Genomic DNA, 24,211 nt, shown 5'->3' with positions numbered 1-24,211 from the left:
GCAGAATTTAAATGTGGGAAGATGATTCAAGCTGTGGAAGACCTGCAACGTCCATCACTCCAGAAGTTGTTGATAGTGTGCATGATGTGGTGAGAAGTAATCGACGAGTCACAGTTCGGCACATTCCCAGCGTCTTGGACATTTCTTCTGAATGTGTGTACCACATAATAAAGAGGTTCTTATTATGAAAAAGCTTTCAGTGAGTGGGTCTCAAAGTTGTTCAAAAATGTATAACAGTTTTCAAGTCAAGTGAATATTTGGATCGTTTTCAAACAGATCCAGCAAATTTCCTTGCAGAGCATGTGAACCATGGACGAGATGAGATGTGGGGCCATCACTCTCAGCCAAACGAACAGTACAAACAGTGGAAACACGGCTATGCTCCCCCTCTAAAGAAAGCCAAACCGATTCTTCTGCTGGCAAGGCGCTCAGTTTTTTGGGAGGCTGATGAGTATCGCTAGTGATACTCATCAGTATCTTCAGAAAGTATGAAGATACTCAGATGAGTATCTTCAGAAAGGCCAGACAATCATAGGGAGATATAGTATAAAGACCTTGTGAGGCGTCTGCGTGAAAACATCAAAGAACAACGCCGAGGAAAACTCGTTGAGGGATGTTCCACCAACACGCCTGCTCTGTCATTACCATGGCATTCTTGGAAACTCAAGCGAAAAATTTCTTCGCAGCTGGATTCAACACATTGAAGTATCGTTAACAAAAGTGCATTGACTCCAATGGGGACTATGTTCAAAAGTAACATGTTACCAGGCTCCTCAAATAAACTCTTCATACTCAGGCAATGAACTTTTCAAATGCCTCTCTTAATTACATTTATATTATTAGCTAAAAAAAATTATATTTCTAATGTCTAGGATCAGTGTCTACTTTTCATCTACTGACAGTTATTTCTTATACATAAATAGTACCCTCCAAAAACCTATGGACACTTCATCTTTTGTATATCTGTTTAGCGAATAAAAGAAAGAAGAATGAATATAATCTTTGAGGGATATCTCTGCACTTTTAAATGTTCTACGGTGGCATACATAAACAAATCACGCGATGCATAAATCTTAAAATTAATGCGTTACAAATGACAAAAAGCTATTGGGTGAAGACCGATTGAGAGATAAACGAGACTAGTGACACACTGCATCTTCTTTCGCTACTATTAGAACTTGTTTGGTTTCTTATTGCTGATAAGGATTCGCGAGAAATGTAAAGAAACCTGATCACATCTAACGTTGAAGTTGTATCCCCTAATATCAACGATGGTGATTTCGAAAGATGCCTACCTTTGGGATATTTCTCCTTAGGAGATGTGTACTGTAAGATGCTGTCGCTCAACTTTTTTATTCGTTCACTTGTCTGTGTGCTCAAAAAACAAAATAATAATAATAAAAAAAATTCTGGTTGATTTTTTCTTTTCTCGTAATCTTCTGGAGAAATATACCTTACCCAGTTCAATGTATCCTTGATCGGAAATATCTGGATAGCAGCCAGAGGAAATAAAAGTTTTAAATTATGCTCGGCATTTGTATCCTAAGGTTCAAATATACAGATTCAAAAAGTACGTTTCGTGGTATGGTTCGCTACTTCTTCATCAGTGTTTTGTTATCTATGTTCACTTACAAAGGTCACTAAAGAACGGAAACCACACGAATGAAATATCTTTCGAATTTATATACATTTTGTAAGAAATACTCTTAAATAAATTGAAATACTCTTAAATAAATTTATCCAAAATAAGAAGTGCTTATTTCTCTTAAATTTAAGAAAATAGAGTGAAAGTAGTTAACGGCTATCTCATTATAAATATTATTTGAAGAATTTAGATAAATTTATTAAACTCAATAACTATCGTAAAAAAAATGTAGGTAATTGGAATAGATAATTAATTGACTTTAAAATATGCGATGGCACGTGATTCAAACTAGAAATGCTGCTGGTGATTCCCCTGTGAGCCAGGGCCAATTTTTTTATACAGACGGTTCTTTGTATTTGAAGGTGGTCACAGTACAACTGATGACTTCATTTCTGTTTGCTAGATGCAGGGAATGTGACACAAAAATGTCATAGAACATGACTTAGACTAGAAATTCTGCTGCCAATTCCCTTGTGAATCGAGGCCTCATTTTTGTACAGACTGTTCTTTGTATTTGAAGATGTGACAGTACAACTGATGACTCCTTCCTGTCTACTAACTGCAGGGAATGTGACACTAAAATATCATGGAATATGAGTTAGACAAGAATTGCTACTGGCGATTCCCTTGTGAGTCAGAACCTTCTTTTTTGTGCAAAGCCTTTTGTGTAAATGCAGGGAATGTGAAACAAAAATGTCAGAGCATGACTCATACTAGAAATACTGCTGGCACTTCCCTTGTGAGTCAGAACAATGTGATTTATAATATCTGAAAGTCAACAACAAGAGGAATTTAATGATTCCAGTCTTGTCGATTAGTTTTAGACCCTCCCTCATTGATAGAAGGAATTTATTTTGCAGAGATAGCATGCAGTGTATATTTGAACAGAGGGTGCGCAATTATCCTTAATAGTTCTACATGGGCGGGTGCTGTACCAGCTGGTGCTGTTGTAGTAGGGTTTTTAGGAGCATCAGCGACTAAGGCCATATTGTTCCGTGTATATTGTCTGTAAATTGCGTGTGTTCTGAGGTCGATTTTCTGTTTTCTGGTAGAAAATCATGCAGTCCTCGCCTGAGGCCGACTAACTGGGCCACATCGTGAAAAAGGCTCATAAAATCCTTCATGTCATCGACGGTACTCGAACTCGGGTTTTTTCCACCCTGTGTGGGGAGGACAGCGATTCTACCAATTGTGCTACCCACGGGGGTAATACAGTTGGTGCATGTTGGGTTTAAGGGAAAAGGCTTGAGGTGGATTGAGGGAGAGTTATAGGACAGGAGGCAAAGGGTTGTTAAAAATGATTATTCTTCATAGTGGGCCAAGATTATAAGTGAGTCTCTCAAGGTTCAGTGCCGGGGCATCAAACCTTGAGTGACCCAAAATAATTGGACATATCTCATGTATTTTCGGAGAAGTGGCAATTACGTTTAAATGCTACCAATTTATGCACTGGGGAAAAAAACCTATAATAACTGATATACAAGTTCAGAAATTGCTGATAGGTGTATATAAGGAGAGAAAGATTAGGGTGTCATGACAAAATCAGATATTGAAGGTAATCGTAATAAATTCGCGTGGATAAACATAAACTGATAGTTTATAAATATTCAACCTTCTATTTTGAATAAAATAAGACGTTTGCAATCCGATGCCATTGTTAAAAAATTATCTTTCATATTCGTTTTATTGAATGTCGTAGAACCAAGTCAGATAAACTGAACAAGGAAGAGCACTGAGGCGTTATACAAAATAAGTTACTAAATTTCATATGAACTAAGCTCTTCGACTGTTTTAAATTCATGGATTGGCGCACATATTGCTGATATCTGATGGAAAGAATCATTCGAAGCATGTAAATCAGTTTCATCTCTCTAAGCGGAATAATGAGTATCTAATACGAATAAAGTAGCCCACTTATGTCTTTCCTAAGAAGAAATACTGAATTTGAAATAACAGCACGCGTTCTAGCTCTAAAACTATTCTGTAAATAATTTAAAAACAGTAACTTATGAGATAAATAAAGAAATGATACGTAATTCTGTAAACGTTGCTCCAATGTCATTTTTCTTTTTTCCAGATAGTTGCTCTTTTCCTGCCCGTTGGTCCGGCAGCTGGTTCCAAAAAGGAGTGCAGGATCCAATTCGGATCTACAACGGTACTTTGTCTAACAAAGGAATATGCCGCCAAGCGGAAGGTGACAAATTTCTAATCGAAAGCAGGTACGAATATTTCATATTTTTTTCATAATTTATGTATGGAGAGTCGGATTGCAAATACCGGAAGTAAACAAACTCCACATTTCATTTGCAAAATAGTGGATGAAAAGCGACTTTATGGCGAGAAGTCACGCGATTGAAGTGTATATTTTACAAGTGACATAGACGGCGCTCTTTTTCACGTGACTAATTTTTATTGTTATGACCTAAAAAGCAATTTTGGTATTCAAAAAAGGAACCTTTGAAAGCTCATAAATCAAACTCGACTGGCTCTCTATCTTCAAATACAATTAGCAAACATTTAACGCTTTTGCTATAATTTCCTACGTAATATATTAGAAGAAACTTTATCTGAGCTCGGCTAATTTATTTACATTTTTATTCGAGGATGGTTGCTTCCGTTCAATGGATGTGTTAATTAATGCGAGTAATTTATTAGCGACGCTCGAGACCGGTAGGGAGAGAAAAGGGAAATAAATGAAGCAGATCATAAAACATGATCAAATCTCTAGAGTGCAACCATCAGCGGGTTCAGTTGCCTTCGCAAACGACCCCTAAGGCCAGATATCAGTTGTTTCTACATGAGAGGGCCACAAATGTTTTCTTTTCTTCTTCATTTTTTCCTTTTTGTTTATTATTAATTGCATGCTAATTTTTCCGATAACTTCCCACCCTCCCGCTTTCACTTTTATTCACGCTTTCGAGATAATGTGAAGGATTTTTCTAATAAAAATAATTAATTTCTGCTTTTGATTAATGGTCGATTTGAATCTCAGCGTAAAAATAATTGGCTATAGCAACCGGCTTAGACAAATAATAGCAATGGTTAGCCTAAGCTTCTTTTTATGCAAATAAAGGTCCATTTTGTGCGATCTTCATGTCCAGAAAAGCGTTTGTTTGATAATCCTCGTAAAATATATTTCCTTCTTAGGAAAGCTGTTTGATCCAGGTTGATTGTTGCATGAATGGCAATCAAGGAGATTCAATTGCCTGAAAATTTGCGTAAACGTCTTTATTCCAAAGAGAAGGATTTAGAATTCACTTAATACAGAAATTCAGTAAATCCGTGCAGAGAAATTGCTGGATATTATTAACGAGATCCTCTTTCGGTATCTACGCATCAGTTTAATAGCAGACATTAAATTCGCCAAAGTGTTCTAATTTTCGATTTCTTTTTTTTCTTATTCTTTGAATTTATATCTCCTAATTTTAACAACTTTAATGGATTCAATGTTTAAAAGAATACCATTTTAACTGTGGAAGAGAACACTAGCGACACCTACTAAAAATTGCCAATTTATTTTGTTTTTAATAAATCCTAGATAATGAAATAAGCATCGAATTGTTTGGAAAATAATATCAGCCGCATGAGGGCGCTGCATAGATAGAATGAGAAAGAATTAAGTCTAATTGTTATGAAAATATTGAAAATAATGATCAAAAATGTGTGAGATTATTTACTTTAGTCAATTCAGTGTTAAAAAGAATGCCATTTTAACTGTGGAAGAGAACACTAGCGACACCTATTAGAATTATCAATCTATTTTGTTTTAATAAATAATAGATAATAAAATAAGCATTGAATTGTTTGGAAAATAATATCAGCCGCATGATGGCGCTGTAGATAGAATTGAGAAAGAGTTAAGCCTAATTTAATGAAAGTATTGAAAATAATGATCGAAAATATGTGAGATTATTTAGTTTAGTGAATTCAATGTTTAAAAGAATGCCATTTTAACTGTGGAAGAGAACACTAGCGACACCTATTAGAATTATCAATTTATTTTGCTTTAATAAATAACAGATAATAAAATAAGCATTGAATTGTTTGGAAAATAATATCAGCCACATGATGGCGCTGCATAGATAGAATTGAGAAAGAGTTAAGCCTAATTTAATGAAAGTATTGAAAATAATGATCGAAAATATGTGAGATTATTTTCTTGTCTTTATATTGTGTATTTTAGGCACGCTAAGTTTCTTTACGTTGTAATCGATGTTTTATTGTGTCTAAAACTTCATTTTCCAGACATATTTTCTTTTTTTTTTTTTTTATGTATTCTCTTAATAACAAAGGTAACTCATTACACTATATGATTTAAAGATAGGCCGTATATCGTCTTTAAAACTGAAATTCCTTTTATTTTTAATTTATTTTCTTTTTTTACATTTTAATGCAAGTTTCCGAAGGATGAACAGAACACGTTATCTCCAATTTGTTTTTGCGAGTGTTGCATGAATTGCTTTTTTCGATCCAAGTATTTTTTGCTCAAAGATACAAATCTATCTCTCTTTGTCTGAGTAATAAGCTCGGGTCTTTCTGCTTCTGTTCATCTTTTTCAAGCTGGAAAAATCAATGCAAAGTTTCGTACGATTATCTTGACCTGTATATACTGCACGTAATCTTCATCCGTTTTCCAGACTCTCACTTACCCTATAATTTTAGCTTTTTTTTTCCCTACTTTCTTGTTTCGTTTGGAACTTGAAGACAAAAGAATTTCTGTGTGGTAATTTCCTCCCAAATGCTAATTTACTCCAACCGCAACCTTTCATTTCAAACAAGAAAATATTATAACGTAAAAAATATATATATAAAAAAATAATAATCAGTGCGCGAATGCGTGTTGATTTGAACCGAATACTCCATTTTTATTTCGTTGCAAGCGACCAGAAGACACTAAACGATCAGACGACAGCATCAAAAACAACAAATCCTATTGATTTAATATATATAGAACTATTAAGTCAATTTAATATGGTATATAAATAAATTAAATATATTTATTTAATTTTTAATAATTATCTTTTATTTAAAACTAATGAAAGTAATTTTTTTACATAGTTTTAAGATATATATCATACACAGCAATAAATTTCGAAAATTTGACTTTATTTTCGTATTACTTATATGCTTTTAATGATTTATTTGAAATGTATTTTGATTTTTGATTTTTGATTTTTTTAAAATTTTAATTGCAGGACTGAACCCTGTTACCGATGTGTTGTAATTCATGAGAAGCACCTTAATGTATTACAATATAAAGAAAGTAAGTAATGGAATTTTTAGAATTTAAAAAATATATATTTTATTTTTTGTTTCTAAAAATTATTTCTTTAATTTCTAATATTTAAAAATTATTCAGAACGTTTAATTTATCATTTTTTTATTTAAATTTAAAAATTTTAATTATTTTAAACTGTCCTTTTTTAAATTGATATGTAAATTATGGTGAAATTCGTTACTTTTTTTTTTTTTAGCTTATTGTTCCCCTCCACAACAGCATCAAAATTTAGAATCGCTTTGCTCAGAAATCAATGGAGATGCACTTTTATTTTCCATGTTTAGATGTAAGTACGAATCCTTCCACTGTCGTTTTTTCTTTTAAAATTTCATAATCGATAATGACTCGATTATGCCCATTATTAGGTTTTAGGTACAACAGAGACTTGGACCATATCCGTTGTGTATTATATCGGCACAAGCGTATGTGCACGGAGTCGATTTGTATGTAATATGGGATGAAAAATCGGAGGAACCCTACTACTTCTGCTTGTCCAACTACAGCCTCCATGGAAAAGTACTTAAAATAGTCCTCTGGACATCGAATAATCGAACCTATCCAAACGAATAGCAAATGGCTAAACAAATATATCTTCAAGGAGGACAGGCAGTTTATTAGCTTTCTTATAGTGGCTTCCATCTTAGCTTTATAAGGTGGAAGCCACTACTTCTGATCAACCATAGTGGGTACTTTTTACGAATGAAGATGCTTATAATGTGAGCAAGCTCAGAGGTCAGAGCCCTTTTTAACCTAAATTACGTTTGACCCGAGATAACGTGGTCAGAGAAATCAAAATATCATCTGTCAAAGGCTACTTAACTCAATGACACGTTTGAACAAAATTTTGTTCAAAGAACCACCATCTTGAATAGCTATTCAAGGAAGCGCCATCTTGAATAGTTGTTAATATACAGTCAGCCAGATACTGGGCCATCTATTGCACTTTTAGTGCTTCTGAAATTAGATCTCACCTCTTCATGCGTTTTCGACAGAAATATTTATTACTACAGCAATCATATTTATACCAGTATGGTGTATAATTAAATTATAATTAATCACTTAAAATTTCTAATGTATGACTTTTATTTTAAATCATTTAATTAAAAATAGTTTACTTATTATTTTATAGGAAAATACTCCATAAATTATTATTTTTTTCAATAATTTAAAAGAAATATTTTGACGACACCTTAATTTCTTTCAGTGGACACTGCACCAGTTCCTTGTCCATTCAGAGGTCCTTACACTTTCACATACAGCAGAGGCCATGGAGACTGCATCTATCCCGTTTCGTCTATCGATGCATGTACCGATGATTCCCATCTTCTTTTTCGTTTTCAAGCTTGCGCAGATGTTCTTGGTTCAGAAAGCAGAGGTAGGAAACAAACCCCATGTCTTTTTCTTTAATCTTCTTTCCTTCGTCTGGGTACGTTTCGCTACGAAATTCAAAAATCGGAAGCCACTTCGGCCGGCTTAGCGACTTCAGACGACAAGAAATGTGTACAAACTCAAGATTTTACTATTTCTTCCATCTGTTATACAGATATGAATAAAAGCGATTTTTTTTGTTGTTGTTGTTCATATTCAATACCAGGTGAACTGGTGTTATTTAAAGAATCTCATAGCTCTTTGAAAATACTTCGCTCGATCAATGTAACATTTTCTTTCTGCCATGAACGCTATCCACACGTGACACAGGGGCGTTAGTTTACGTTTTCTCGTATCTCACTAAAAGCCTCTTTTTTTTGTGGTTGTCATGGATACGCCTGAACATAAAGTAAGCTCCGTTATTTTACAATCGGAAAAATAGACTGAAAACCTCTATTTCTACTTTAACATTAAACGGTTTTTGCATATTCTCACCACAGAAATAAAAGCCAAAGAATCTTTTAAACGTTTGGCATATGGAAAATTTACGACAGCCCTGTATTAAGGGAGTATTTTCAAACCACTTCTTGGATTGATGCATTTATACAAACAAACCATGGATTCTCGCCTAGGATTCTGTATATGGAACTAATGCAATACCATGGCAACTCGTTCTAAAGTTGTACTATTTCCCAGATGCTGCATTATTAGGCTCTACCGCACTTAGGTTTATTAAAATTCTAGAAAAGTGTCTTAAAATTTCCGGTTTTCACCCCCAAGAATCCCTTATCTGGGCTTACTGTATGATAAATAACGGATATTTACACTCAGTTTTCATTATAGTTAATATACTAGAGTTTTAATAAATTTTGCAACCGTTATAGGCTGAACTGTATAGATGCGGAACAGGAAGTTGCGATAAATGGTACCGGAAGTTGAGGATATATGAAACCGACAGCAGTCTGGTTTTTCAGAGATTACCTGACAACATTATCCCCAAAGAGGTGGAGGTTGCTAATCTTCAACCAGGGCCGGCCTCTGGATTTCTTATGCCTCCACTTTATATGAACCATGTTCATTTTACAAGCTAGAAAATACCAAACCATATACGCTCAAGAATTGAATAAGCACGTGCAACCTTCCTTAAAATGAAGAACCTTCTATCGCGCAGTGATCTTACTCTTCCTTTTAAGAACAATAATATTGTGATGTTCTGTATTTTCTCCCCTCCTTAATGGAGCTGGAGCTTGAACACTGATAAAAAGGACCCAGAATAAGTTAAAGGCTTTAGAGCGTCATGGAATGATAAGGTAAAGAATGATGAGATCATGAGATGGATGAAGAAAAAGACAGAAGTAACAACACCATTAAGGAGAGGAAACTAAAATATTTAGGATTGGAATGTTAAAAATAAGATGTTGTAATTGATAATCCAAGGCAAGATCAATGGAAAAAAGAGGTCGAGGGGAAAAAAAAAGGACATCTTGGTTGGTAAACCTCGAGAGTGGTATGATCAAAATAATGAGGGTTTGTTTAGGGCGTCTACTTGACGTTCGTCCATTGAGAAGATGACAGCTAATCTCTGCAAAGAGACGACACACTGAAGAAGAAGTCTACATATTTCCATAAGCGAACCGTATAAAATGGTAACCCTCCTGCGGTTGAATATAGCACTGAAAAGTAGCAATGGCTCTCCACCCCTAAAAGCTTAGCTGGTTTTTTTTTTTTTTTTTCAGATTAAAAAAATGATAAAATTCTTTTGCCTTATCATTTTTATTACATTTTCAATTCTGTTTTTTCTTATTCTGGGTTAATAATCGTATCTAATGCACAGCATGTCACCGAATAATAGGATAATGCACGAGAAATAATCTTAATTGGATCATAATTTCATTTCTCGAATTTATATACGGTCATTTAAAAATTCAGAACTGCCATTTTGCTAACAAATGTTATACATCAGCCTTTTAAATTTATATGCGTTTTGGCAAAAATGTAACAGAAAGAAAAATGTATCTAAGAGTAAAATTAGATTTAAAACGGCCACCTACTTAGGTTGATGAGGCGTTAGAAGTTCTTATGTTACAGAAAACAGAACTCGGAGCTGGAGTGTGCTCTGCGCATGCTCCGCGGAGTTGAACCATTCCATACATCCTTTGAAGTTTGTAAATGCATCTGGACTGAAAGCTAAACAAATGAAAATGTCAGCTCTAACCCCCCGCACTGTTATCGCACAAAGGCAAATTTATTATGACAAGATTGATTGTGATTCAGTAACTCAATCAAAACATTCGTTTTTGTTTCTGAGTGAGTGAATGTGCGCACTATTTGGTGACGATAATAATGACAGTCACTGTCTGTCTTGCAGCGCCTTCTTTAGTCTTTCATCTCTTCTTTAAAATAAAAATAAAGAGTAATAAAATATTTAATATTTATTTATTTTAATAAAGCTTTTTTTAAGCTATTTTATAAATTCATTTCAATCTCGTTGAGAATAAATAAATCTCCAAACTGTGACGTAATACGCTTTAGAACTTTTACATCCATGCACGCGCTGAGTAGGTTTGACGTCATAGGTCATCTGCTAGCGACTTGTGTTTAATCGATCGAATTAATAATAATAATATTATTATAATTAATGTAATAATAATTATTAATATTATATTATTACATTACCATATATCAATATTATTAATGTATACTTAAGAATAACATTATTTCCATAATTACTTCAAATTATTTCGTAAAAGTAATTTAGAATGGTTTTCTAAATGAATTGATAAATAACATAACTAATTATTGTACGCTATTTATAATCAAATAAATTATAGAATTTGCTCAGATGAATTAATGGTTAACGTTTATTGTATTTAATTGCAATTATTTAAATTGCATTTATTTATTTAGTGGAAGAACTGGTATGTCTTGCATCATGGAAAGAAGGATCGACCCGCTACCTGGTGGGAAAGCTGGAACACAAGATGACGAAAACAGACGAAGACAAATTTCGTTGCTTTGTAAGTTTACAAAGATATTCAATTTTATTTATTATTTCCTTTAATTAATATAGATTATTATATATTATTTAACTGTATAATATTAAATATTCTAGTCCATTATTTAATACAATACGTATTCTACAGCGTTAATCATTGAATATTTTTCATTGAAGTGAGGTTGAATAAACATACACTGGGGTTCAAAAATATTTAAAAAACTTGAAATTATAGCGATGTTATTTTGGCAGATCAAACCACTTTTAAATGTAGCAACTTCCAGAAATCTTGTTGGTTAAAGAAAAACGATTTTAATCCCTTTTCTTTTCTTTCTCTTTTAATTGTATGTTCAATATTGTAATTACGACGTGCGAAAAATACAGCGAATTCGTAATTCTTGGAGTTTTCTTAAATTCTAGAGAATTTTTCAAGAAATGTTTCTGAACACGCAAAGAGAGGCGGTGCAAGCTTTATGGAAGAATTGTCAGCATTAGATCCACTGTAGCAAGAAAAAAAAGTAGACTGAGTGAGCATTTTTAGCACGCGAAATGCAAGTGTCATCTTCCAGTTTCGTTAATTATTCTCCTGGGAAGGATTAATTAATGAAATAACAGAAACGTGCGCATATATACACAGACACTTGTATCTAAAACAGGCTTGATTTCTAGGTTAAATGTATTTTTCAGCTGTCTTACTTCTTGTTTTATTTTTTCCTCTCTCTCTCTTTCTGCGCATGTAGACACAAATTAAAGTAAAATGTTTCACGAGGTTCAAGTAAGAGTCCGTGGTAAAGCAAATTGCCTTGCTCAGATGTGTGAAAAGAGACAATTTTCACTGTACAACCCAATGACACGAGAAGATGAAAATGCAAAGTTGAACATCAATCTACAAGGAATGGAAATCAGCCCTATTCAGCACAATAGGATTCTAGAACACAAAAAAGACAGAGGGCAAGGGAGTGATTTAAAGAATACATTGCTGTAAATGTGGTGTTTATTCTGCGCCTTGTTTCCTATAAATAAATATTTACCATTGACACCATTTTTCAGATCTGCGTATAAATACAAACTAACCTCGTTTTTGTCTTTTTTTTTTTTTTTTTTTTTTTCCAGGTCTATGAAAAACAAAAGGACCATACAGGGTATTTAGTAGCACAGTCGGGAGATGCAACCTGTGACGGGCTCTTCACAGCCAGTGAGGGTTCCAGGACCCTGAAACTCACTAAAGGTGATTGAAAAATAAAATTTAATGATGTTAATAGATAATTTTTAATAAAATACATTTTCAAACACAAACCTCCGGATAAAATGGATAATATTTCAATTTTTCTTTTTATGGCTGCTGTAATACTGATAACTGTATTTCGTTAATTGAAGACTAATGGGGGAGAATCCAACCTTACAAACTACATACTTTCATGGCACACACTGATGGCCTTGAGAGAAAGACGTGACATTATATTCTGTATTCTCTCCCTTTAATCAACAAGTGTCCTTAACAACTTCCCAGAAAATAGAAGTCAAAACAGGAAAAATGTCTTGTCTCGAAAGATTACTTTTTCAAAGACCAATTTAATAATGTTGGGAAAATTTCGTTTTTGTGGATTTTCTCAAAAAATCTTTCGTTATGAGAAAAGGAATTGCAAAGGAGGAAACTGTCCAAAGAGAAGCTTAGTGTGGTGCTCTGTTGGCAAAGAGGGAAAAAAGCTGAATGCCTTATTTACCACCAAAGCTGCAAGTCTTCGAATCTTCAAAAATAGGACAGTGAAAGCTTCAAAGAAGAAAAACACGAGTGAGTTTTACAATATTGTAGTTTTACAATATGTTTTACAAAGTCCCAACCTTATACTTCTTGGCGATTCTTTTTTGAACGACCTAAAATATGCGACTTTCTTTGACAGGTGTCTTTATTGTATACTAAAATTGTAATACGTATATAATATACCTTTCAGAGCTAGCAGTGGCCAGGAATTCAAATATACGACATTGTCAAAAGCATTGGGACGCTAAGATAAAGACAATTCTTGTCTTTATCTTAGGGTCCCAATACCCAATACATCTATAGATAACATGCATTTTAATGTAACCTTTCATTATTTCAATTAAGAATATATTTTTTAATATTTTTTGGATAACGAATATTTATAAATTTATTCCATTTTATTGTGTGGACGTAGCTAGCCATCCACATGCCAGATGTCAATTTACAGAGTGGACCTCAATCACGAGGAATTGGACAACTTTAGACAGAAGACAATCCTATAACTTCAGTCAACGAAATAGTTCCTTTCGCGTAACAGAATCCAAAACCGGAAATTTAGTGATGAGGGTGGTTTGCACGCACGAGGGGCATCAAACAGACAGTTTCACTCAACTAATTGCTCATGCAACTGCTGGATGGTAAGTGACCGATCAAATCCAATTAAATCGTTTCAATTAATTTACTTATTACCGTTTAATCGCCTTTATCTTAAAAAAAGTTTCAAGTAAAGATCTTATTTATAATAAAATATATTATTTATTCATTTTTAGATATTAAATTAGTGTTATATTAATTAAACGTTAAATTAATAATTATTTTATTATTTTATTTGATTAATTAAATTATTTGATTTATTTTAAAATGAATAATTATTTATATCTTTATAAAAAATTAACTATACACTTTAATTTTTCTTAATCAATATATTTTTAAAGAATAATTTCATTTTATAATAATAATAATAATGTTTTTATTTTGATTTTTTTATAGCAATAGTGGTTATATGTGCTTACGGATACACAAGAGGGCGCCACATGTTACCGAGTTTCAAAGAGGTAAATTAAAAATATGAATTTTCGCTTTATTTTTGTAAATTGGCATAAATTTCTGTAAATATTACATAAAATGAATATATTTTAACCATTCTTTAAAGAGATCTTACTGTAATATAAAAAAATCAAAAGGAATTAAATTTATTTAAATTTTAACTTTCATTCCGAATAATGAAGCAATGCGCATGCTCAGATCACATCATGTTTCTTAGTGTTCTTCTTAGTGAATGTAAACAATTTAATTTTAAATACTTTTTTTGTAATTCGTTTTAATTATTAATTTTCATTTTTTTAAACAAAATTTAATTATTAATTGGCATTTTTAATTCTTTTTAATCGTTAATTTCCATTTTTAATGACAATTAATAATTAAAACCAATAATTTTTTAATAAAAATGGTTTTCCATTGCCTCTTCCTACGTACAATCGAAATAAAGAAAAAGCTTTAACTCACTTTCCTTTTAGTTTAATTTTTCTGTTTATTTATTTCTTTCTGCCACATCCCTTAGTGATAAAGATTTTTTCCCCTCCTACTTTATAAGTATAAATTCTTGAAAAATGCTACAGTAAAATGCTAGGCACAATTATTTTCTTTATTCTTCTTTCAAAAGAGATGTCAGAGGTAGAAAGAATGAAAGATAATTTTTGATAATATTCAGAATTTATTCTTTAACGTTCTTCTAAGCTAAAGAAAAGAACGAAAAACTCTTCCATCCTTCCCAGTTATTACATATCACGACGTATGTGACCAGAAGGGCGAGAGAAATTGTTAAGAATGCTTCAAGATAGTTTTGATGCTAAAGAAAAGCTCTTAGAAGGTTAAAAATTACTTTAAAAATCGTATCTCTCATAATTATCTACCGACAGAAAGAGAGAGAGAGGGTGAGAGAGAAAGAGAGAAGATGGGGGGAGGGTTTGCCTGGAAGATGCCTAGAATAGAAATCGTTCTAAAGATAATACGAAACGTGACTTTGTAGGCAAATTAACATTCAGCTATTGGGTGCAATGGACTTACAACGCCTCTGGTTGTCACTGGGTCTGCATGCGTTCGTGATTTATGGCAACTATCGATTTGAATAGACGTAAAAAAGAGACGTTCCAGAAAGCCGTTACTGATCCCAAACATGCGGTGGGCTCGTTCGACTCGCTGTGCACAAGATAAGAGGAGGCACCTTGAGAAAATATTACCCAGTGCCGATTCAAATGGAAAGTCTAACCTGCACTTCTTCTTATTTTACATTTTTATTTTCTTTAAGGTACTTTCACCAGTTTTAACTCCAAGAGGGCCGATTGTGCCTTCGAAAAGATGACACCGTTTGAAGAGTACTTCCGGTGTCTTAGATAAGCATCTATTCTTTTATTCGGGGACAGAAGGTTGGTATTGAAATCGGATATACGGTATTGATTAAAGTGTCACTTTGGTTGCGATTAACTTGAAGCATTTCAGTAACTGATTTTGAATACACTACTCTCTCAAAAGTATCTGGATTATAATAAATTAATGAGGCTTGGGACCACTTTGGCTTTAATGGAGTTGGGGATAGAGTCGAACCAAACGGAGAATGTGCCAAGAAAAATATGATGGAACATTGGCCTCTTCTGATGCTTCACTAGTTCACGGATTCAAGAAAACATACTTTTATCTTATCTGATGAAACTGTGATTGCAGGGCCACCCGAAAACGCTCTCATCTACCCGCGTGTTATGTCCATAAATTGCGTGTGTTATAGTTGCCTGTTTTACTGGATGAAAAACCTGAGTTTCCGGTGGATTGAAAATCTTGCCGTTCACGCTTGAGACCGACTGACTCCGCCATGAAGTGGACATGGACATGTGCTTTTGTAAAAGGCAGCACCTGGAACGTCAGTTCAACTCCACCTCGTATATCTGTGAAGGACAGTACCACTGCAAAAGGGGGTAATGTAGGTTTGTTTGTGTTCTGTTGTTGTGTTGTTCTGGCCTCTTGGCTACCCAGAAGCATCAAGTGATTCTGTGTACTCGTCCACACCACGGAAAGGTGGACCAGTCCCAATGGAGCTCGCACTGTCTCAATTCCAGACTCTGACCTACTTGATTTTTCCGAAAGGTGGGCCAGATTCTTCTGGGAGCCCATTCAAAAGCCACGAAGTGTATTTCCTTGCCCCACTGACGGGATATGAACTCGGATCTGTTCCACCCCGTAGAGAGGAAGTGGTTATAACCCGCACAGATTATCTTCTCGGGTAAGGTTTTTATTTCCATTTCAACCATATGAGGGTTGTTCTTATTGGCGTAGGGTTTTAGGCGCACCGGCAACTTAGGCCATATTGCGGCGTATATATATATATATATATTATGACTGTAAATTGCGCGTGTTCCTATAGTCGATTTGCTGTTTTCTGGACGAAAAACCTGAGTTCATGTGGTCTTTCGTTCATCTTGTTCTAAAGATGTTCTGCTGGATTCATATCAGTATTCTGGAAACTGGGCGTTTCATGTTCGAGCATAATAATGCTCTTTCCCGATGAAGTTAGCATACCAGATGCCTTTATGAGACAGAAAATTATTGTGTTGGTACAAGAAGGCCCAGTTTCATAGAAATGGCACTTTTAATGGTAACATGAAGTTGTTTAAAATATCAGTGTCTCCTGTTGCACTGATCCTTTGCCTCCTCCAACATTGATACTAACTACCTCCGAACTTTATTGTTGGGATGATGTACCGAAGTTGTAGCATCTATTGGACATTCTCTGAATCCAAGCTCCTGTTCCAATTATCAGACTTGAAAGTTGAGTAGTTAGACTCACTGTTCCATAGAACTTGGTACAACAGCAAGGGGGATCTACGGAACTGTATCTAATACTCAAATGAATTTTAGAATTCGTTAAGTTATGTGAGACTTGTTAAGTGCAACTGTTCAACGAAAACCAAACCCTTGAAATTCCCTACCAATACTGCAAAATCTTATGGACTATTCATATCTCAAAGCTCGATATCAAATTTGGTATTGAAATCTTTGCGAATGATGTTGGCACAGTGTTCGGCGTTCGCCAATCCTACTCCATCATATTTCTCGACCTACCAGATCCCGATATATGTCATCCTCGGTGGTCATGAATGCTTTGGATCTAGACCCATCTAAATATGAAGAATTTTTGTAGCCGGATATTTCATCCAGCAAAAAGGGAAATCGACCACAGTACATTGACACCTTACGACTTTGGTCGCCTTGGCCCGAAATTAAAAATAACAAATAGCTTCCGAATATTTTTAAGAAGTAGTGTATATTTACATTACATATTCATTATTATGAATTAAGCATATATTCATATATTTTCTCAATCTTTAGGTAACTTGGCCCCACATGCCTCAGAGGCTTGCACTGTTCATTATTTTTCTCCACGCATGACAAGCTACGAGACTATCACTAGTAAGTATGGATTAGTTCTCTGAAAATCCCATAAGTATATAATAATTCATTAAAAAATTCAGTTATATACAGTGTGTCCCAAAAGTGATGTGACAAAACATAATAGAAACGTAATATTCTTATTTATCGAACTTTCAGACCATGTAGTTCACTAATAGTGGGAAAAAAAATTAGGTTATATCACTACTAACAATGAATCGAGCATTTTGTCGCGTCGTGCAGGTTCGAACAAGCGACAAGGTGAACCCTCAACCTGCACACTAACCACTGATTAATAATTGCATAAAATTGCGACACAGCAGTCAGAATGGGTAGAATAAAAATATAAAATCCAGAGAAATAGAATGATTGAAAGAAGGAAATAAATATTAATGTAGAATTACTAATTTCATAATACTTCTATGGTTTTCTTCACAAAAACCTTTTAAGTATACTCTGCAGGTGTATTTGCATAAAGTAAAGTAGAAAACAAACTGATAATAAGATCGGACATGCTTTTTCGATTGAATTCATGCTCTGCTTTTGGATTCCATTAGTTTCATTAATGTGATAATGGATTTCCTGCTGTTCATACGAGAGGTGATTTTATCTTGCTTCCATTTCGCTTTTAAGTAAACTGGGTTGTATTTCGAGAGAACCATTTTTTTTATAGTTGGTTATGAATAGATAATAAAATGTTGGAGTATTACATTAATGTGGTTCAAATAAAATATTTGCAGAATTTTAAGAGAAGGATCTTTGTGTGTTGTCTTACAGCAAAATTGAATTACTACAGTAGGAGAAAATTTTTTTCCCTAACAACTATTATTTAAATTTTAATTGGGTTTGATGTGGCTCTTAAAGGATTTTTTTTTTTTTTTTTTTTTAGCTCGCATATTGCAGCTCAACTAAATTCTTATCTTCCTTTCTTGTTGGGTGAAATCTTTTAAAAAATGTACACTGGGTTCTCAAAATATTAGACGTCAATCGTCTAAATGTTTCGAATATATATATTTTTTTATTTATTTTATTATTTTTTCCTCCATATATTGTGGCTTAACTCAATTTTTTTCCAGTTGTGTGAAATTTTAAAAATGTTCAAGAATGTTAAAGAACTCAGTTCTCAAAATATTACACGTCAATTGTGTAAATGTTTCTAATATATATTGAGTACTCAAAATATTAGGCGTCAATCGTCAAAACTTTTCGAATATATATACAGTATGTAATTTTTTTTTTCATCCATATATTGAAGCTTAACTCAGTTCTTATCTTCCTTTCTTATTGGGCAAAATCTTTAAAAAACGTATATTGAGTACTGAAAATATTAAGTGTCAAAAATAAATATATATATATTTATTTATTTTATTTTATTATTATTTTTTACCCATATATTGAGGCTTAACTCAATCTTTCTTGTTGGGTAAAATCTTTTAAAAAATGTATACTGAGTTATCAAAATATTAGGCATCAATCGTAAATGTTTCGAATATATATTGAGTTCTCAAAATAATAGGCGCCAGTCGTCTAAATATTTCATATATAATTTTTTCAACCATATATTGAAGCTTAACTCAATTGTTATCTTACTTTTTTTGTTGGATAGAATCTTTAAAAATTGCATAGGCAGTTCTCAAAATATTAGGTGCCAATCGTCTAAATTTTTCTAATATATAAATATATATATATATTTTTTTCTTTTGTCTATATATCGAGGCAAAAATCTCAATCTTTCTTTCTTGTTAATAAACTTTTTAAAATATGTAAGAGTGCTCAAAATATTAGGCGTCAATCGTAAATGTTCGAATATATAGAGTTCTCAAAATAATAGGCGTCAGTCGTCTAAATGTTTCATGTATAATTTTTTTCATCCATATATTGAAGCTTAATTCAATTCTTATCTTCCTTTCTTGTTGGGTAGAATCTTTAAAAATTATGCAGTCAGTTCACAAAATATTAGGCATCAATCGTCTAAATTTTTCAAATATATATATATATATATATATATATATTTTTTTTTTTTTTTGCCTATGTATTGAGGCTTAACTCATCTTTCTTTCTTGTTTAGTAAAATCTTATTAAATGTTTCAACTATATTTTTTTGCCTTCCCCCCCCCTATATATTGAGGTTTAACTCAATTCTTATCTTCCTTTCTTGCTGGGTTAAATCTGTAAAAATGTATACTAGGTTCTCAAAATATTAGGCGCCAATCGTCTAAATGTCTCGTATACATATATATATATTTTTTTTATTTTTGATTTTTTCCCATATAACTCAATCTTTCTTTCTTGTTTAGTAAAATCTTTAAAAGTTGTATACTGGGTTCTCAAAATATTAGGAGTAGATCGTATAAATGTTTCGAATATATATTGAGTTCTCAAAATATTAAGCGTCAATCGTCTGGAATATATATATATATTTTTTTTTTTTTTTTCTTCTAGCTTCAGAACCAGATGTAGGCGAATGTCCCCTGTTAGGTATTTATACGATGGAAGGTCCACGATCTTTGATGACACATCTAGATGCTATAGAGAAGCCATCTTGTTCGGAAGACTCCACATTAACGTCTGGATGCTCAGCTCTGGACAGAATGGAATTAAGAGAAAGATGCTCATCAGACATCAGAAGAAAACGTAAATATAAAAATAATTAGTATTAAAACCTCATGATTTTTAAAAATACCTCATGATGTTTAAAAACACCTCGAACTAAAATCCTCAATCTTTAGAGTTAAAATGTCTAAAACCGGAAACATTCCAAATGATTTGTTAATCATCTTGCCAATATACAAAGATTAAACTAAAAAAGGTGTCTAAATAACTTACCGAAATTAACTAATAAGATTAATAATATACGTTTTTATTCAATTACATAAAATTATTTTAAATAAATCAAATTAATTTTATAGAAAAAAATATAATTTTAAATAAACAATAGAAACCTTCGCGTTATAATTACAACACGCTTTGAAATAATCACGTGTTCTACCTAATCACGTGTTATTATCTGAGACAAATTTATCTTTCCCTTTTTTATTGTCTTGTTTTTGTGGAAATAAAAATAGATAATAAATAAAACCATCAATTGATGTCAAAAAGAATAAAATAAAAACAAAAATCCATTCATCCTTGTTTCATCGCGTCTATGAGTAAATAAGTATAATGAAAATCTCGGGGTGTTCTGTAGATAGAATCAATCCACCATCTAAAGATTAATGACACGTACTTAGGACTGTCAAATCAACGACCTGGCTGTAATCCTTGCCGATATACAAGGATTTGAGCTGTCGAGAGCAGGGTCATATGTCAGTCTGCGAAAGCTATTTTATAACTGACTTACGGTATAAGGTGAGCCTGCAATATCATGGTGGGTGTTAAATGTTAATTCCATACTCCACTTATTTCACTGGGTTTCTTTGAGGGGGGGAACGAAGAAGGGGAAAATACGTTGTAAAGCTTTGGCAATTCTCGCTTCTTTGCGACAAGAAAAATTGGAATCCTAAGAAATCTCCAGTAGTATAAGTAAGAATTCCTAACAACAATTTGTATTTTAGTTGTAGTAGTAATATTTCACGCTAGATGTCGCTGAGAAATAGGTAATAAATGTATATTTATTGAATTTCGCAATTATAGATAGCAGCGACATCTAACTTTAAATTTCATTATGTGCAACTAAAATTTATTTATTATGTATTTATTTATTATTTATTATGATTTTATATTAATTGAAATTTGAAACAAATTGAGATTTTTGATTGTTTTTTTTTCGTTACTAAAAATTAAAATTTGTAAATTTATACTGAATGTAATTAAATATAAATAAGGTAGGAAATAAAATCTCTACAAACACGAAGCCCGATGTAGCGTATCCTCATTTTGCTAATAAACCGGCCCTGATTAGATCATAACATTTTAAAAAAATCGAAATTTAAATAGATATTAGAATAAAGTTAACTATATGATATTAATTATACTATTTGTAAATAAGAACTCCATATTTCTTATAGGATTTCAGTGTCATGCTAGTTGGGAAGAAAATGGAACTTATTTCGTAATTGCCACAGCAGTAGGTTCTACTAGGAGATATTGCATAGTAAGTTTGTTGTTGTTGTTGTCATAGATATGTACTGATTTTTGGCTGTTTATTTTCAGTCTAATGTTTGTGTGTCTCGTTGAATTCGGACCATCCGAAACAATAAAGAATTTTAGATCATTAACATACGATTGACAATTCAGGTCCTCCAGGAAAAGTTTTCGGAAAGGCAGCAGAAAGAGTAGAAGGGAGGTGTCCTCCCTGGGGGACACCCGGGGACCCAAAGGTGTGCCATTGAAGGTTCTGGTGCGTGACGATAAGAGGAATGACTGTTTCCAGTATCATCAGAAAATTGTCTGTCAAATGAAAATAGTTCGAAGATGTTGACGAGAGCTGGAATGTACAGTCATGCAGGTGTGATATCCAAGACACAATCCATCTGGGATTTCTTGTTGAATATTTTTAGCATGTCGAAGATGGTGTCAAGTAGGTTTGTTATAATGGCCCTCTTAGAATAAACTGTGTATGGGCAAAAAATATCTGAGTTCGAGTCCCATCGATGACAAGAGGAATTTGTATGGGCCTTTTTCACAATGTGGCTGAGTTAGTCGATCTCAGGCGAGGGTGCTTTTTTTTCTCACGAAAACTCGGGTTTTTCGTCCAGCAAACAGAAAACCGACCACAGAACACAGTTTACAGACAGTACATAAGGGGAAATATGACTAGTCGCTGATGTTCCTAAAACCCAACTAGAACAACAATTTATTATAGTTATATCAATATTATTTATACTATTAAAATATCATAATTTGATTAATCTCGGCGAATTATATGGCTGTCGCATTTAAAATATTCTGCGCAATACGCATCTCTTACTATTGCTTATTTAATACCAAGAGAAGTGAATATCTATAATTCAGATGGATGAAAATCCACACCTTTTGGATCAATCACTGACTTGCTCTCCCGCAAGGAAAGCTGATCCATTACGCAGTGGCCTTTGGCGTTATATTAAGTTAATGTCCTATTTTCGCTACCACATGCAGTAAATAGCTGAGGTATAGTGCAGATCTAGCCTGCCTGGGGGTTAACTCGGCATCAATTGAGTTTGAGCCAAACACGGACGTTATGAAATCGTTCTAATTTCGGGAAACTACTGATGTTTTCAAATAAATGAATTTATTGATTGTCATAGTTTTAATGCAGTTTAAGTGTTTATTCAAGAGGAAATTTGATGATTCTTTTCCTTTTCTTTAGTCTTTCCTTGAAAATGATAAGGTCCTGCATCTCTCAGGAAATTCGCAGATGTGTCTACGTAGCCACTACGTAGAAAAAGACAGCATTGTTACGTTTAATGTAACCAGCAAAGGTTAGTGGGATTTATATAATTAATCAATAATTTAGTATTTATGATACAATTAACAAATTAAATTGTTGATGAATAGTGAAAACATTCTAGATTTCGGGTTTGGATTTTAATGTCTTTGGAAGAAATGGAAGTTGGTTGTTGTGCAACCAACTTCAATGTCTTTCAGTTTAAATATCTTTTTCCAACTTTTTTGGCTAATTATGCAATCAGTATAAATTTTCATATCTTTTTTTCTGACTTGATTTTGTCAATTATTCAACCAATGTAAATCCAATATAACCTTTATTTGGCCAATCTTGAAACCAAATTGTAAATTCCAATGTCTCTTTTTTAACCTTTTTGGCCAATTATACAACCAATATAATTTCAATGTCTTTTTATCATTCTTTTTGGCAATTAAGCAACAAATTCAAATTTCAATGTCTTTTTTTTTTGTTAATTCGTTATTTTGTTTTGCTTTAGGTGTGTGTGGGGACATTGATGGAGTCGCCGATCGCCATATCATCCTTTGGACCAGTGTGCTCAAGTTGTTATTCATTAACGTGTTGTTGTGTTTTTTGTTTCCTGCTGTTTATTGTCTACGGTGACACGCGCCGTGATTTTGCTCACTTGCCCATCAATTTGCACATTTTTATTGAAGAAGGTACGGACTTTGAGTATGTAAACCATCTGTCAGTCTATATTTATCCTTCTATCAGTTTTCTGCCTACTTCTCCCACCCATATTCTATCAATTATTTACTACCTTTCTTTCTTCTTATATATATTTTCTCTCTGTCTTTCTCTCTCTCTGGACCACTTCTCGCTGTCACCCTCGACCCACCCCTGACAGACGAGTTTCAAGTTCCAAACGCAGCCGCATCGCAAGACTTAGAAAAAGAAAGCCTTCGTAACTCGAGGATTCGATCGAACACGAAGGAGCATAAGAAACCAGAAAGATGTAAAACATAAAGACGCCAGTTGGATAAACGTCTAAAAATAAAAATAAAAAATAAAATAAATTAATAATAAATAATAATAATATAAAATTTCTTCACTGCAGCTTTCTGACACAATGTGTACGATATATTCTGGCCAGAAATGTTGTTAACAACATGTTTGCATAGATGGCACTGTTTGAATTAAATTTCACTTGAAATTCTGTATAGGAAGAGTCTGCCGATTCCGTTGGTTTTCATATTAAAAAGAGACAGCTGGCAAAAGTTTGCTATTAAAATGTCTGCTAAAACAAAAGATTTGGGTGAGAATTGATTTTTTAATTGTTTTTCATGGAATGCTTCACTTTCAAAAGCAGTACACGTATATGCACTTTTTTTTTTTCT

General features: G+C 33.2%; 1 protein-coding gene across 1 annotated transcript in view; it reads left to right on the top strand.

Moving 5' to 3' along the window:
* LOC150075446 (uncharacterized) overlaps positions 1 to 23,848 on the top strand; it is a 200,192-nt gene extending 176,344 nt beyond the window's left edge. Inside the window, exons 2-14 of the mRNA XM_090388307.1 lie at positions 3,723 to 3,864; positions 6,841 to 6,908; positions 7,120 to 7,209; positions 8,128 to 8,298; positions 11,199 to 11,308; positions 12,400 to 12,514; positions 13,464 to 13,686; positions 14,039 to 14,103; positions 17,429 to 17,509; positions 19,931 to 20,122; positions 21,496 to 21,581; positions 22,779 to 22,890; positions 23,353 to 23,848. Coding sequence (XP_090244433.1) covers positions 3,723 to 3,864; positions 6,841 to 6,908; positions 7,120 to 7,209; positions 8,128 to 8,298; positions 11,199 to 11,308; positions 12,400 to 12,514; positions 13,464 to 13,686; positions 14,039 to 14,103; positions 17,429 to 17,509; positions 19,931 to 20,122; positions 21,496 to 21,581; positions 22,779 to 22,890; positions 23,353 to 23,477 — 1,580 coding nt within the window. The 3' untranslated portion in view covers positions 23,478 to 23,848. The remainder of the gene's footprint in view (positions 1 to 3,722; positions 3,865 to 6,840; positions 6,909 to 7,119; positions 7,210 to 8,127; positions 8,299 to 11,198; positions 11,309 to 12,399; positions 12,515 to 13,463; positions 13,687 to 14,038; positions 14,104 to 17,428; positions 17,510 to 19,930; positions 20,123 to 21,495; positions 21,582 to 22,778; positions 22,891 to 23,352) is intronic.
* The last annotated feature ends 363 nt before the right edge of the window (positions 23,849 to 24,211 follow it).

Source organism: Mastigoproctus giganteus, chromosome 14 (assembly GCF_048544385.1).
Source record: "Mastigoproctus giganteus isolate SK-2022 chromosome 14, ASM4854438v1, whole genome shotgun sequence".
Taxonomy (NCBI): Eukaryota; Metazoa; Arthropoda; class Arachnida; order Uropygi; family Thelyphonidae; genus Mastigoproctus; species Mastigoproctus giganteus.
The sequence above is the reverse complement of the archived record's forward strand: the minus strand, read 5'-3'. Positions and strand labels throughout refer to the sequence as shown.